Source organism: Corvus cornix, chromosome 9 (genome assembly GCF_000738735.6).
Source record: "Corvus cornix cornix isolate S_Up_H32 chromosome 9, ASM73873v5, whole genome shotgun sequence".
Taxonomy (NCBI): domain Eukaryota; kingdom Metazoa; phylum Chordata; class Aves; order Passeriformes; family Corvidae; genus Corvus; species Corvus cornix.
In genome coordinates, this window is record NC_046339.1 from 9,986,160 (window position 1) to 9,998,032 (window position 11,873).

The 11,873-nt window shown below is 57.6% G+C and overlaps 1 protein-coding gene across 1 annotated transcript; it reads left to right on the forward strand.

Moving 5' to 3' along the window:
• The first annotated feature begins 8,332 nt into the window (after window positions 1-8,332).
• SLC51A (solute carrier family 51 subunit alpha) lies at window positions 8,333-11,048 on the forward strand. Its single transcript, XM_039556854.1, has 9 exons — window positions 8,333-8,481; window positions 8,686-8,780; window positions 9,167-9,321; window positions 9,438-9,511; window positions 9,587-9,745; window positions 9,878-9,989; window positions 10,091-10,237; window positions 10,437-10,542; window positions 10,664-11,048. The coding sequence occupies exons 1-9, from the start codon at window positions 8,447-8,449 to the stop codon at window positions 10,798-10,800; spliced, it is 1,020 nt and encodes a 339-aa protein (XP_039412788.1). The 5' UTR covers window positions 8,333-8,446; the 3' UTR covers window positions 10,801-11,048.
• The last annotated feature ends 825 nt before the right edge of the window (window positions 11,049-11,873 follow it).

Below are 11,873 nucleotides of genomic sequence, written 5' to 3' on the forward strand. Positions count from 1 at the left end.
TGCTCAGTCCTGTGCTCCCAAGAGGGCTCGGAAAGCCCGGGAAAGTTTTGCCTCTGATTTGCTCTGCACTGTGTGCACACACTGCTGCTTATGGATTAAAGACAGCCTGAGCCTGCTCCGTGGGAACCACCCTCTGTGATAAGGGCATATGTTGATTTAGAGATTAGAACTGTCCACTGCTTTGTTTTTTTACAATGTGCATTTATTGGCATAAGAGCAGTGCAAAGGGCAAAGGAAAACCGCAGCATAAAAAAAGCCAGCACCCTGTGCAACACTGCAGGCTCTGCAGGGGGGGAAAAAGGTGTCCCTAAGAGCTGAAGCCTGCAGGTGCTGGCCCCAGGCATGTGGGAGCAGCAGGCAAAGCCGGTGCCTCCTCAGTGAATTTGTGATTGAAGGGGTCTCATGGCCCTTCTCTTGATGCCATTGTCAGGGTAATTAAATGCTCCCAGGCAGGTGCCAGAGCCTTTTGCAAACTGAGAGTTGGCTTTGTCTTCTTGGTCTGCTGGAAATGCCTTGTTCTAGGGTGGATTAATCTCTCATAGCAGTATCTGAAAGAAAAGAGGGGGGCTTTAATTGGGGTGGGATTAGCACAACAGGGCTGAACAGGGAGAGCAGGAGCTTTCTTACTACCTGCTAATTGCCTCTTCTCTGCACTGGTGGCAGCTGTGACACCTGCCCCCGGCTGCTGTATGCCAGCGTTGTGCCATGGGGACTCAGGGGATGCCATGTGCCTTGTAGGTTTATTTATGGAGCAGAGGGGGAGATGTGGTGCTCAAATCAGGGGAGCTTAATCCCTCTCTGGCAGCCAGGGATGGGATGCTTTCATCACTCAGGTGTTTGACATGGCTCTGGGGGGCTCATGCCTTTCTCTTGGGCTGAGCTGAAACCTATGGGCTGCAGTTTGCAGCCAGTCCCCACTGCCAGGTACAGGCAGGCAACAGACCTGGTCGATATAAATGTGAGTCTGGATTGTTTTCCCTAGAACAGGAGAAGCAGGTCAGTGCCTCAAAGGCAAATCCCCTGGGAGGTGTGTGCTTGGAGAAGGCCTATGGCTCTCCCAGCTCTTGGAACGAGATAAGCAGCCCGTGCCTCAGCCAAATTGCTGACCTTCCCCTGCTTGCTGGTCTGCCCTGCAACAGCCTCCTGTCCCTGGTAGCCACTGTCCCCCCCATGTCCTCTTCAAGGGCAAAGGTCCATGGTGGGCTATGAGGAGGAAAAACTTTGCCTGTCCTCCTCTGTCTTAGCAAGCATCCTTTGGGATGCACACATGGCAGGGCTGGGCCCTTGCCTGGTGGGAAAAGCTAGTTTTACTGTAGGGGTAAAAAAATGAGTTTTTATTTTTGTCTTGATGTGGCCTGAGAGTCAAAGTCTTTCCTGCAGCTAGAAAAACTCTGTGGTCAAACCAATGGAAAAAACTTCCCCCGCTCTCTTCCCCACTCCTCCAATGAACAGTGGACTGTATTTGGTTTTACCTCCTGACTTTTAGTCATCTGTGGTCTGTAAAGGAATGGTCAGCAGGGTCTGTTTCCAGTACCAGCCTCTCCTTTAGCTCTGCTTGGCTCAGTGTGTCCATGAGAACTGCCCTGGGGGCTGCTGAGCCCTCTGTGCCAGTGCAGGTGTCCATTGTGGCTCCCTCCTCAGCCCAATGCCATTGTGGGGTTTGCCTGGTGTGATTATCCCTCTCTGGAGAAAACACCTTTCTTTGCCTGTGCACGTCCCCGTGGCTTTTATGGCAGATATGAATTTGGAGGTTCTATTTATTACTTGGGGATGCAAAAAGGGCAAAGGGGCCCAGGGTGATGTGCACATCTCCTAGTGCTGCCCCAGCCCTCTCTTCTCTTCCTCATCATTGGAGACTGGGGCTGAAAGGCCTTGTCCCTTTGTTTTATGCCACAGCAGGGACTTGGGGAAGAAGTGACATCTGGGAGAGAGGCTTGTCCAGGGCTGAGTGTTGTTTGGCTGTCACCAAGATCTGGTGATGCTGGGCCTCCACCAGCCTCTGCCTCGGCTCCCTGGCTGTGCTCACAGGTGTGAATGCCAGCCAGGTGGACAAACCCACATGTCCCACATCTGTACATCACAAGGTTGGGCACACACATGTGTACATGCACGTGTACACCCCTACCCACACATGCACCCAACATGAGTGTGCCCACACCTCTCCAGGCATGTTCATCCCCTCCCATCCCTCTGCCTCCTTGCCTGCCAAAGCAGGTGGGAGCAGGCAGCATGTGGGAGTGCTTGCCCAGCACCCTGGTGTGGACCTGGCACTGGTAGAGGTGACAGGAAGGGAAGGTATTTTTCTTGGTTCCCATTGAGCTGCACTTGGGATGCTTTCCCATCTGCGATGGGAGGCAGAATCACTCAGGGACAGATGAAGAAGTCCCACAGAGGGCTGAAGACTTTCCCCCAGCAGGTGGGACTGCTCCCTATGACTGACCCAAGCGGTTGTGGGTGACCCCATGGGGTGGCCGAGGCTGCTGGGTGGGTGTCACAGAGCTGGGAAGGCTCAGGGCCATCAGGGGAGCAGCACCTCCCTTCCACAAACACACTGTGTCTCTACTGGCTCTCTGGGAAAATATTTGTCCATCTGAGGCATGACTTTTTAAAGCCTCAGCATTTTCACCTGCGAGCTTCTTGCAAGACAGACGAGTATGAAAATAAAGCTCCTGACCAAAGCAAACGCTCACAGCCCACTCAGAGGGTGTGTTAACCTCGTCATTTACCAAAAGCAAACATCAGCAGTGACGTGACTATTTTAGGTAGCTGTGGCAGAAAAAGGCCCCTCTGTTTTTCAAACAAGGTGCCTTTTCAGTCAGAAGTTGGGGGCGGCTCTAAGAAACCAGTGGCATGTCACCGAGACACCCACTGGAAATGCAGATGTTACCTTAATGGCAGGAAAATACTTCTTTGCATCCAAAGCCTTGGAGCAGGCAGGAAGCGGCTCCCAAGAGTTTTGACTGTGGTATTTCCGCAGGATCCCTCCAGTCGGGTTGGGACCGCCAGCCGTTTGTTCGTCCCCTTTGAAGGACACAAAGCCCTCACCATGCTGAGCCCCACAGCTTGGTCACTTCCCTTCTGGCCATCGGACATGGAGCTGCTGGGAGGAAAAGCAAACAGAAAGGGGGCCAGAAGAGTTGGACAGAAGATGGGGGTGTTATCAGGTACCCCATCTGTGAGGCTCTGTTCAAACGGGAGGAGAAGGCAGGGGCCATCAAAGCTGCTCTGATGGCCTCGATCCAGATCATAGAAAGGTTTAATCCAGCTTCTGTTGGGCTTCTTTCTGCTCATGGTGGGCTCCCCTTCCTCCCAGACCAGGGACAGGCTCCACCATCCTCCTCCTCTTCTCTGTCTGGGGGAGGACCTACAGAATGCTGGGCATTGCAAAGGGCAGCCCCCTGCCCTGGGGAGCCCCTTTGGTCACCTGTGGGGCCAGGGGCCCCTTGGGTGGGCCAGTACACCAGGAGCAGTGGTTTGGAAGCGTGATTGAGGCTACGGCATGGGCGATAAGCCGGCCTGTGGGGAAGAGCTGTTCCAGTCTGAGGGCACACCCATTCCAGCTCATCACAGTTTATATCCACTGTACAAGATTCTAGATAGTGTAGAAAGTCACACACATATTTATAGATGTGTAGGTATATGTTATGTGTGGCTTTTCTATGAATATATGCACATGGTCAAATGATCTCAGCAGTTTTCGCAAGAGGCGTCTTGCTGACCTGAACTGCAGAGTTGGGCTGCTGAGGGCTCACAAGCCAGTTCCTTGTGGGGTGACCCCTTCAGGTGCTCTGGGACAGACACAGTGACATCCAGGTTGTGCCAGTGTCTCACTTCTCTTCGCAGCCTGGCAGCAGGGGAGCCTGGTCAGTGGCAGCCTCTATGGTGCACCCAGATGTGTATGGGGAAGGGACAGGAGTGTCCCTGAGGGTGTTGCCAGGGCTGTGCACAGGAGCTGGTCCCACAGCTGTGGCTGAGCAGTGTTTCTGAGAGCCAGAGCACGGCCCACACATCCTCTGCAGCACTTCTGCTTCCCGAGAAGGTTAGACATCCGGGGCTGGCTTTTCGGTGAAACAGTGAGCTGTTCTGGTTAGCAGAAATCCCCAGCTCTGCCCTGTGCTCCCCCGTGTGCCGCTGCTCTCATCCCACCATCACTGCCCCACGGCCACCTCCCGGGTGGGTGTCCCATCACCCATGGCTGGGCAGGAGGCTCGGGGGCTGGGGTCTCTTATGGGAATGATCCTTATCCCCTCATGCTGGGAAAAGGCAATTTTCCCCACCCAGAAGGGGAAGCTGAGGCCAGAAGGACTCCAACTCCAAACCCCTCCAGGGCCAGCATTTTTCCTGGTGACCTTGAGGTAGAAACTGGAGGCAGCCAGCTGGCTCCCAGGGCAGTGTCCCCCCTCTTCTGAAATGCCAGCTTGGTCTATAAATAACACCTGGCATGGATCTCTCCCCAGGCACCAGAGCAATGAGAGACTGAGCCCTCTATGCCCTTATGCTGCAGGACTCATGCCCCATTTTACAGCTGGGGAAACTGAAGTGTGCTGGGGTCCTTGATTCTGCCTTGCAGCAAGCTCGTGATGCAGCCTTGTAGGTTTGCAGGGCACTGGGAAGTGTTTTCCAGTGGCAGAGGACTGGTCCCTACTGGAAAGGGGAAAATTTGTGGAGGGTTGTTGCTCTGCCAGGGGGTCCACACTTTCTCCCATGCCAGCTGTGCTGTCAGGGCAGCCAGGACACCTTCACCTGCCCAGAGAAGGGACCCAGAGGGGCCCAGTGTCTCACACCCCTGCCCTCATCACTCACTGCTCCCTCCTGGCCGTATCTCCAGAACGGTGGCTCCCACCCCTCTAGCTGCCTCCCGGGGCAATCAGTGGGGAACACATGGGTCTTATCCATGGGCCAGACCTGGGCAGGGCTCCCTGCCATCCCTATCAGTGGGGTGGCTCCAGACCTGGGGCTGAGTGGAGCCAGCTCCATTCCTGCTATGCTGGGGCCAGGGCTGGGGGCATTGTCACTGCCCCACGCTGACCATTGCAGGGGGATGCTCAGAGGTCTGGGACCCCTCCCCAGCCTGGTGGCCAGTGTTGCTGTGACAGTGACAGATTTACAGGGGTACAGCCAAGGCCACCGAGCTGGGCAGTTATGGACTGTGGGACACTGAAGGCAGATAGTGGCAGCAGGGCCTGTCCCTCTGTGTCCTGCGACAGCAGTGACCATGGATCACCAAAAGCTCAGGGTGCAGATCTTTGTTGTCCACTTGTCTGGCTAGATCACAGCCTGAGCTGGGCGTGGGATTCTCACTCCCCAGCATCCCAATCATCCACTGTGGCCCCAGGCTCTGGGTGGGAGAGGAGAGTATGAGAAGGAATGTGTTTTGGTCTCCTACCAGCTCCTACCAAGGATTTAAATGAGGAGTTTTCTTCCCTGCCGTGTCCTGGCCATGGGGAAGCTGGTGATGGTCAGCTGGGAGCTTGCTGTGCCCACTGAGGTCAGCCCCTCTAGCCATAACCACAGGGAATTAGAGACGGGTGGAAAACTGTCTAAAACCCATGCAAATATTTGCATTTTAAGGGCTTTTCCAAGTATTGGGGAACGCTGACATTGCAGCAGTGTGGGCGATGCTGGCATGCTGAGAGGGTCTGCTTGGCTTTTTTGGGGGGGCAGGATTTCCATGGTCAAAGAGTTTTGTTTAAAATAAAAAAAAGCTAAATGAGCAAATGGGGAGAATTTCCACCACTGCTGCTGGTTTCTCTGCCAGCTCCTTGGGGCAAAACAGCCACCCTGATGCTGAGTGGGCCATGAGCCTTCAAGCCACCCCTGCCCTGGGCAAGTGGGTGTATGGCTCCCATCTCCGTGCTCCTTTTTCCTTCTCTGCTGAAGGGGTTTTTGGCAGGAAAGGGAGTCTCTGTGCCTGGGGCTGCTCTACCCTGGAGTATCCTGAAGGTCTGGGGCTGAGGTCAAAGTGGTAAGAGCTTGACCCATCTGTTGGCCCCCATGCCCATGCTGGGGGAATGCTCCCCTGGCAGCTTTTGGCTGTGGTAGCAGCCTGTGAGAAGGCTGACTGGGGGACAAAGGTGCCTGTGGACCCTGATGGCTTCAGGATCATACATCCCAGGCATAGACAGGGGCTGGAATAAAGGAGAAGTTGGAGGGACTCTGGGCTATCACATCCCACTGCATTCCCCCTCTCCACACCCATTTCCACCAGCTCCTGGGGCAGGTTGAAGCAAGCAAGTCACAGGCACGTCCTGTCCTGCTGTTGCAGGGAGGGCTCAGCAGCATGGGCTGCAGGGGTGAGAGCCCTCCATGTCCCCAGGGGACAGCTCTGGGGTGGTCCAGACCCGCAATACACTGTCCACAGCAGAACAGTGTGTGGGTGTGTCCTGGCCCCATGCGGGGTGGGATGGGGTGGTCTTGGGCACGGTGGTGGGGCTGGGGGCTCAGTGCAGGTAGGTCAGTGCTGTGGGTGTCACTGGTGCATCCAGCCCCAGTGGGGATGGAGAGGGGAGTGCGTGCAGCGGTGGAGCCCTCCTTGCACACGTGTGCATGTGTGGTGGGACGAACTCATGCAGAGCATCAATGTCTGAGGCTGCCCCCTTGCTCTGGGCTTGGGGTCCACTCATATCCTGCATCCCCCTCATGGGCTGGCAGGATGCACCATGCTGTACCTTGCACCTGGGGGTGTGCTGTGCTTGGGGAACGCAGGGGACCAGGGCTCAATCAGGCTCAGGCACTACCTGAGTGGTGAGAAGGATCATCATGATGCTGCAGCAGTGAGTGAGGGACAAACTGACACAGGTGTGGTGGGCAAGGGGACCAGTTCGTGCCCCCGTGCAGCGGGCACCCATGGGTGGTGCTGGCCCTGGGGCCACGCCAGGCAGGGGAAGAGACTCCTGCACGTGTCTGGGCAGTGCAGCACATGTGGCTGCATGCTGGGGCTGGGCTCGGCTTCCCCGGGGCCAGGGATACGTGCAGATTGTCCCTGTGCTGATGGACCACAGAGGGATGAGCACCAGGTGGATGAACAGGACAGCAGGACTGCCATGACATAGCCTGCAGTGACTGTCACATAAAGGCCAGCACAGCAGATGTGACAGGAGCTGACGTGTTTCTTCAGCCGTATGCAATACTGGTGATACTGGTGTGGCACAGGGGTGCTGGGTGGGGGGCCCCCATTGGTCCCGTGCACTCCATGGGGCCAAGAGCAGCCATGGTGAGGGCCCTGCTTGTGTAACGTGTGGGTGAGTGTGTGTGAGTGTGAGTGCAGAGGGCTGGGTGTGCAGCATGCAGTGTGCCAGGTTAGGTTACAGCATATAGGGCAGGAAAGGGTATGTACAGTGTGTAGGGACAGAGATACAGGGCTTGGTTAATGGGGCTGAGGGGAGGGGAGTGCCAGGTGTGCACAGCACCTTGGAAATGCACTGAGTCCTCATAGGATTCCCTCTTCCCCCATCCCATTCCCATGGCCACTGAAGCATCCACACCCATTCCCTTTCCCTGGCCCCTCCCCACCATCCCATTCCCATGATGACAGCAGCATCCTGCTCCTACAGCAAGGTGCAGAGCACCCATCTGGGGTCTTGGTGCCACTCTGGCTTCAGCAGGAGCCCCCTGCCAGAGGGGCAAAGGGCAGCGGTTCCAAGGAGACCCAGTACAAACCAGCACTCATTTTCCTTGACGGGTTGGGAGAACACCTGGAGCCGTGGACACTCCTGGGACCCATGTGGATTCTGGGATCCATCTAAGACAAAGATACGCTGTTCCTCATGCCTAAGGCCTCAACTCCCCACTCAGACTGTTCCCTCCAACCCTCTGGTCCCCTCCCCAGGCCAAGATGCTGCTGCTGTCCCGAGGCCAGGGCTCTGAGCGCTGGGCCAGCCCTGCCCTCTAGTGCCGTGGGAGGTGCTCCCTGCAGGGCTCAGCCCCGGGCTCCCTGGAGCTGAGCCACCCGAAGTCCTCCCAGGGCCCGCAGAGCGGAGCAGGGGCTGACAGGCTTCCCACCGGCCCGCGGCACCACCTCCCACCCCGGCACTGCTGCTGAGGAGACATGAGGACACGTCCCAGACCCTCCATGGCATCACCAGCCCACGTCCAGGCTGCCCGAGGGTGCAGCACTGTCACCCCAGCACCGGTGCCCTGCGCCCCTAGCCCTGGGACACGCAGGCGTGCCGGCACGGGTGACAATTGCCTTCCCGGCACCCCGGGTCGATAACCGGGTGGCCAAGGCCCTCGGTGGGCCGGGATGGCGTGGGGCCACTCCAATGGGTGCCCGCAGCGGCGGGAGAGGGAGGGAAGTTCTGGAGGCTCTGGTTAAACTGGAACGAGGCGCGGCATCGTCCCGCGGTCCCTGCCCTGGGGACTCTGACCCCGTGGGCCGGCGAGGGGAGCTGAGGCAGGCGGTGACGAGCAGCCCCACAGCCACGGAGCTAGCAAGGAGCTGAACAGCATGGATCCCACTTTGGAGCTGGCAGATGACCCTAGGTGAGTCCTGGAGACCCCCGTGCCGTTTTGCAGCCAGGCAAATCCAAATTTTTGGAGCAGAATTTTGGATTATGCATTCCCTCTGTAAAGGAAAGGAGACGTACGGTGGTGAGGCAAGCCAGCCAGGGGACTGCTCGGACCCTGCGGGGCTCGGTGTCCCCGTGTCCCTGCGGCCCCGTGCAGCACTCCCGTTCTGCTCCCCAGGTTCTCCCGCCCTTTGGTGGAGATGCTGATCAGGAACTTCAGCGTGCCGGCAGCCTGCTTCTCCCTGCCGCCCACCTCCCGGCAGCTGCTGCACCGTAGGTGGGGGGACGCGGTGGGGGGGACCCTCCTGTTGTCGCTGGCGAGAGCAGGACAGGGATGAAGGTGGTAGGGGGGCTGTGTCAAGTGCAGGCAGGGAGCAGCCCCAGAAGTCAGAAGTGGGGCCGCTGCCAGGGTCTTGGCCTCCCATCCCATAGTCCTACCTGCAGGAACGGGGACAGCCCAGGGAAGGCCAGCACCGGGGGAGGTGACATGGGACAGGGAGCAGCGGGGCAGAAGCCCCAGCTCTGGCATAGACATGTCCAGGGCGTGGCACAGAGCTCCCTAAACCTGTGGAGTGGTGGGTCGTGGGGCAGCTCCCTGCAGTAGTGGCCCCAGGGGGGACAGGACAGGATGAAGACAGCTTCTCAACCTTCCCTGGCAGAGCTGGACACGGCCCAACTCATCATCCTGGGCCTCTGCACCATTATGACACTGCTGTCGGTTGTGATCTATGTGGAAGAGGTTTTGTACCTCACCCGCAAGATCCGCTGCCCCATCAAGATGAAGACCCTCTGCTGGAGCAGCTCAGCCCCCACGGTGAGCTGGGCTGTGGGGGTGCTGGGGGGCATCACCCTGGGGGGCCAGGGCCACCCAAGGGATGCCAGCCCACACGAGTGGGGAGTGTCAGTGTGCCAAGCTCGTGTGTTCCCCAGGTTGTGTCGGTGGTCAGCTGCTTCGGCCTGTGGTTCCCACGCTCCATGATGGTGGTGGAGATGGCTACCACGGCGTGAGTATCACCCACCCTGGGACAGGGGCACCACAGAGCCCACAGGGCTTGACCTGCCTTCCTCCTCCTCCCCAGGTACTTCGCTGTCTGCTTCTACCTGCTGATGCTGGTCATGGTGGAGGGATTTGGCGGGAAGGAAGCGCTGCTCAGCACTCTGAAGGACGTGCCCATGGTGATCAGCACTGGGCCCTGCTGCTGCTGCTGCCCCTGCCTGCCCCGAATCACCATGAACAGGTGAGGGAGAGCTGGGATAAACCTCTGCTCCTGGAGGGCTTTCACTCCCTGTTTCTGTTGGGCTGGAAGAGAAGTCCCTGGGCAAGGGACTTGGGGACCTCAGAGTGCTATTGGTCTCTCTTGCCATGCCAGGAAAAAGCTTAAATGGATGATGCTGGGGACTTTCCAGTATGCCTTCTTCAGGGCAGTCGCTGTCTTCCTGGGGCTGATCCTGGCTGCCGATGGGAATTACAACCCTGCTGACGTGAGTGCCAGAGCACAGGGATGGGCAGGTTGATGACCCAGACAGGAAGCCTCCACCTGAGCTTTGTCAGCCCAGTAATGTTTTCTGTGCGTCCCCCTCAGATTTCAGAGGAGAGCGTGGCCCTCTGGATCAACACCTTGGTTGGCGTCTCCACCCTCTTTGGGCTGTGGGCCCTCGGCATCCTCTTCCGGCAGGCCCGGCTGCACCTGGCTGAGCAGAACATGCAGGCCAAGTTCACCTGCTTCCAGGTGAGCCCCCGTCCTGCCCAGCTCCCTCCTAGGTGAGGGGCTCCTGCAGCACAGATGGGATGAGGCGGCATGAGGGAAGATGCTGGGGCAGGAGCCACTGTTGGGCGAGAGCCCGGCCAGCTGCGGGACAGTGGGGAAGGTGAGGGGTGGGAGCTGGGCAGCAGCACAGCCCTCACCACTGGGGTGCTGGTGGTCGCAGATCCTGCTCCTCCTGACGGCGCTCCAGCCTGCCATCTTCAGCATCCTGGCCAACAACGGCAGCATCGCCTGCTCGCCACCCTTCTCCTCCAAGGCCAGGTCACAGCGTAAGTCAGGAGATGGGGGACAGCTCAGTGCTCCTGGCTGAGCCCCTCCATCACATAGCAGGGAATGAGGGGTGGGCATGGTGGATGAAGGCAGCTTCAAATGACCCTTCTGCTCTTCCAGAGATGAACGTACAGCTGCTGATCCCGCAGACCTTCATCCTGGCGGTGCTGACGCGGATGTACTACCGCAAGCAGGATGACAAGCCAGGCTACCAGCCTGTCAGCTTCGCACCCGCAGGCGCCAACGTCAAGGCGTGAGCAGGAGGGAGAAACTGGGGTGTCAAGGGGCAGAGTGAGGTGAGGGGCTGGTCTACCCTGCATAACCTTCTCCTACTCCCGTGGCCCTGGGGAGCTGCTGGCAGCAGAAGAGGCAGAAGGGGAAAGGGCATCTTGGGACAGAATGAAACAGTCTGAAACCTAAAAGCCATAAACCAAGGGGGTCCATGGAGCTGCCTCCAGCCCTGAGGCTGTTGTCTAGCACTGAGTAAAGATAAATTTTTACTTGAGTCTTGCATTGGTGACTGGGTTCATATTACCTCTGCCTAGGCTGGGAGGCAGATGACTCCACACAGGGGTAGGAGGATGGAGCCCAGACCAACACAGCCATGGCATGGGACTGTCATGGGATGACCAACACCCAGCTGTGACACTGAGCTCTGGGTGCTGCTGGCTGGGGTCCCACAGCCAAGGCAAGCCCACGGCAATGGTGATTTCTCCAAGGCATTGGGATGGGTCTGGCCTGTCCCCTGGGCACGTTCTCCATGGCACTGGCTGCTCCTGAGAGCACAGAGGGAGCATCCACATCTGCCAGTCAGGGGCCAGGCAAAGGAAGGAGCCTTGAAACACCTTCGTAACATTGGCAATTAGTTAATGCTGCCTTGACCAGCCTTGGTCCAGTACCAGTATCTGCTGTAGAAGTGGAGATAGACATCAGGAACAATGACAACTTGGAGAAACCACTGGGTAATCTTTTGACCCCAAGTGTTCATTACTGACAGAGGCACAACTCAAACCATGGTTTCAAATGAGCAGACCACAGGTTAAAAAGTTGCAGCACTTTCCAATGCTCTTGCTTCTACCACCATCCCTGGCACCTCTCAGCTCTGTCCTGTTGCTGCTGTTCTCTACCATCAGAAAATCCTCTCCCAGGAGCACACAACCCCAGATCTACAGAGGAAGTGAGACAGGGCTGTCTCACATGCGTAGATGCCTCTGGATTTAGCAGTGTCAAACTCCACAGCGTTCTTCATTGTGTGCTAGTAAAGTTTTGTTTTTTCACTGCACATTTTACTCCATGCTTAGTTCAAGCATGTCTCTTTTGAATGCTTCTT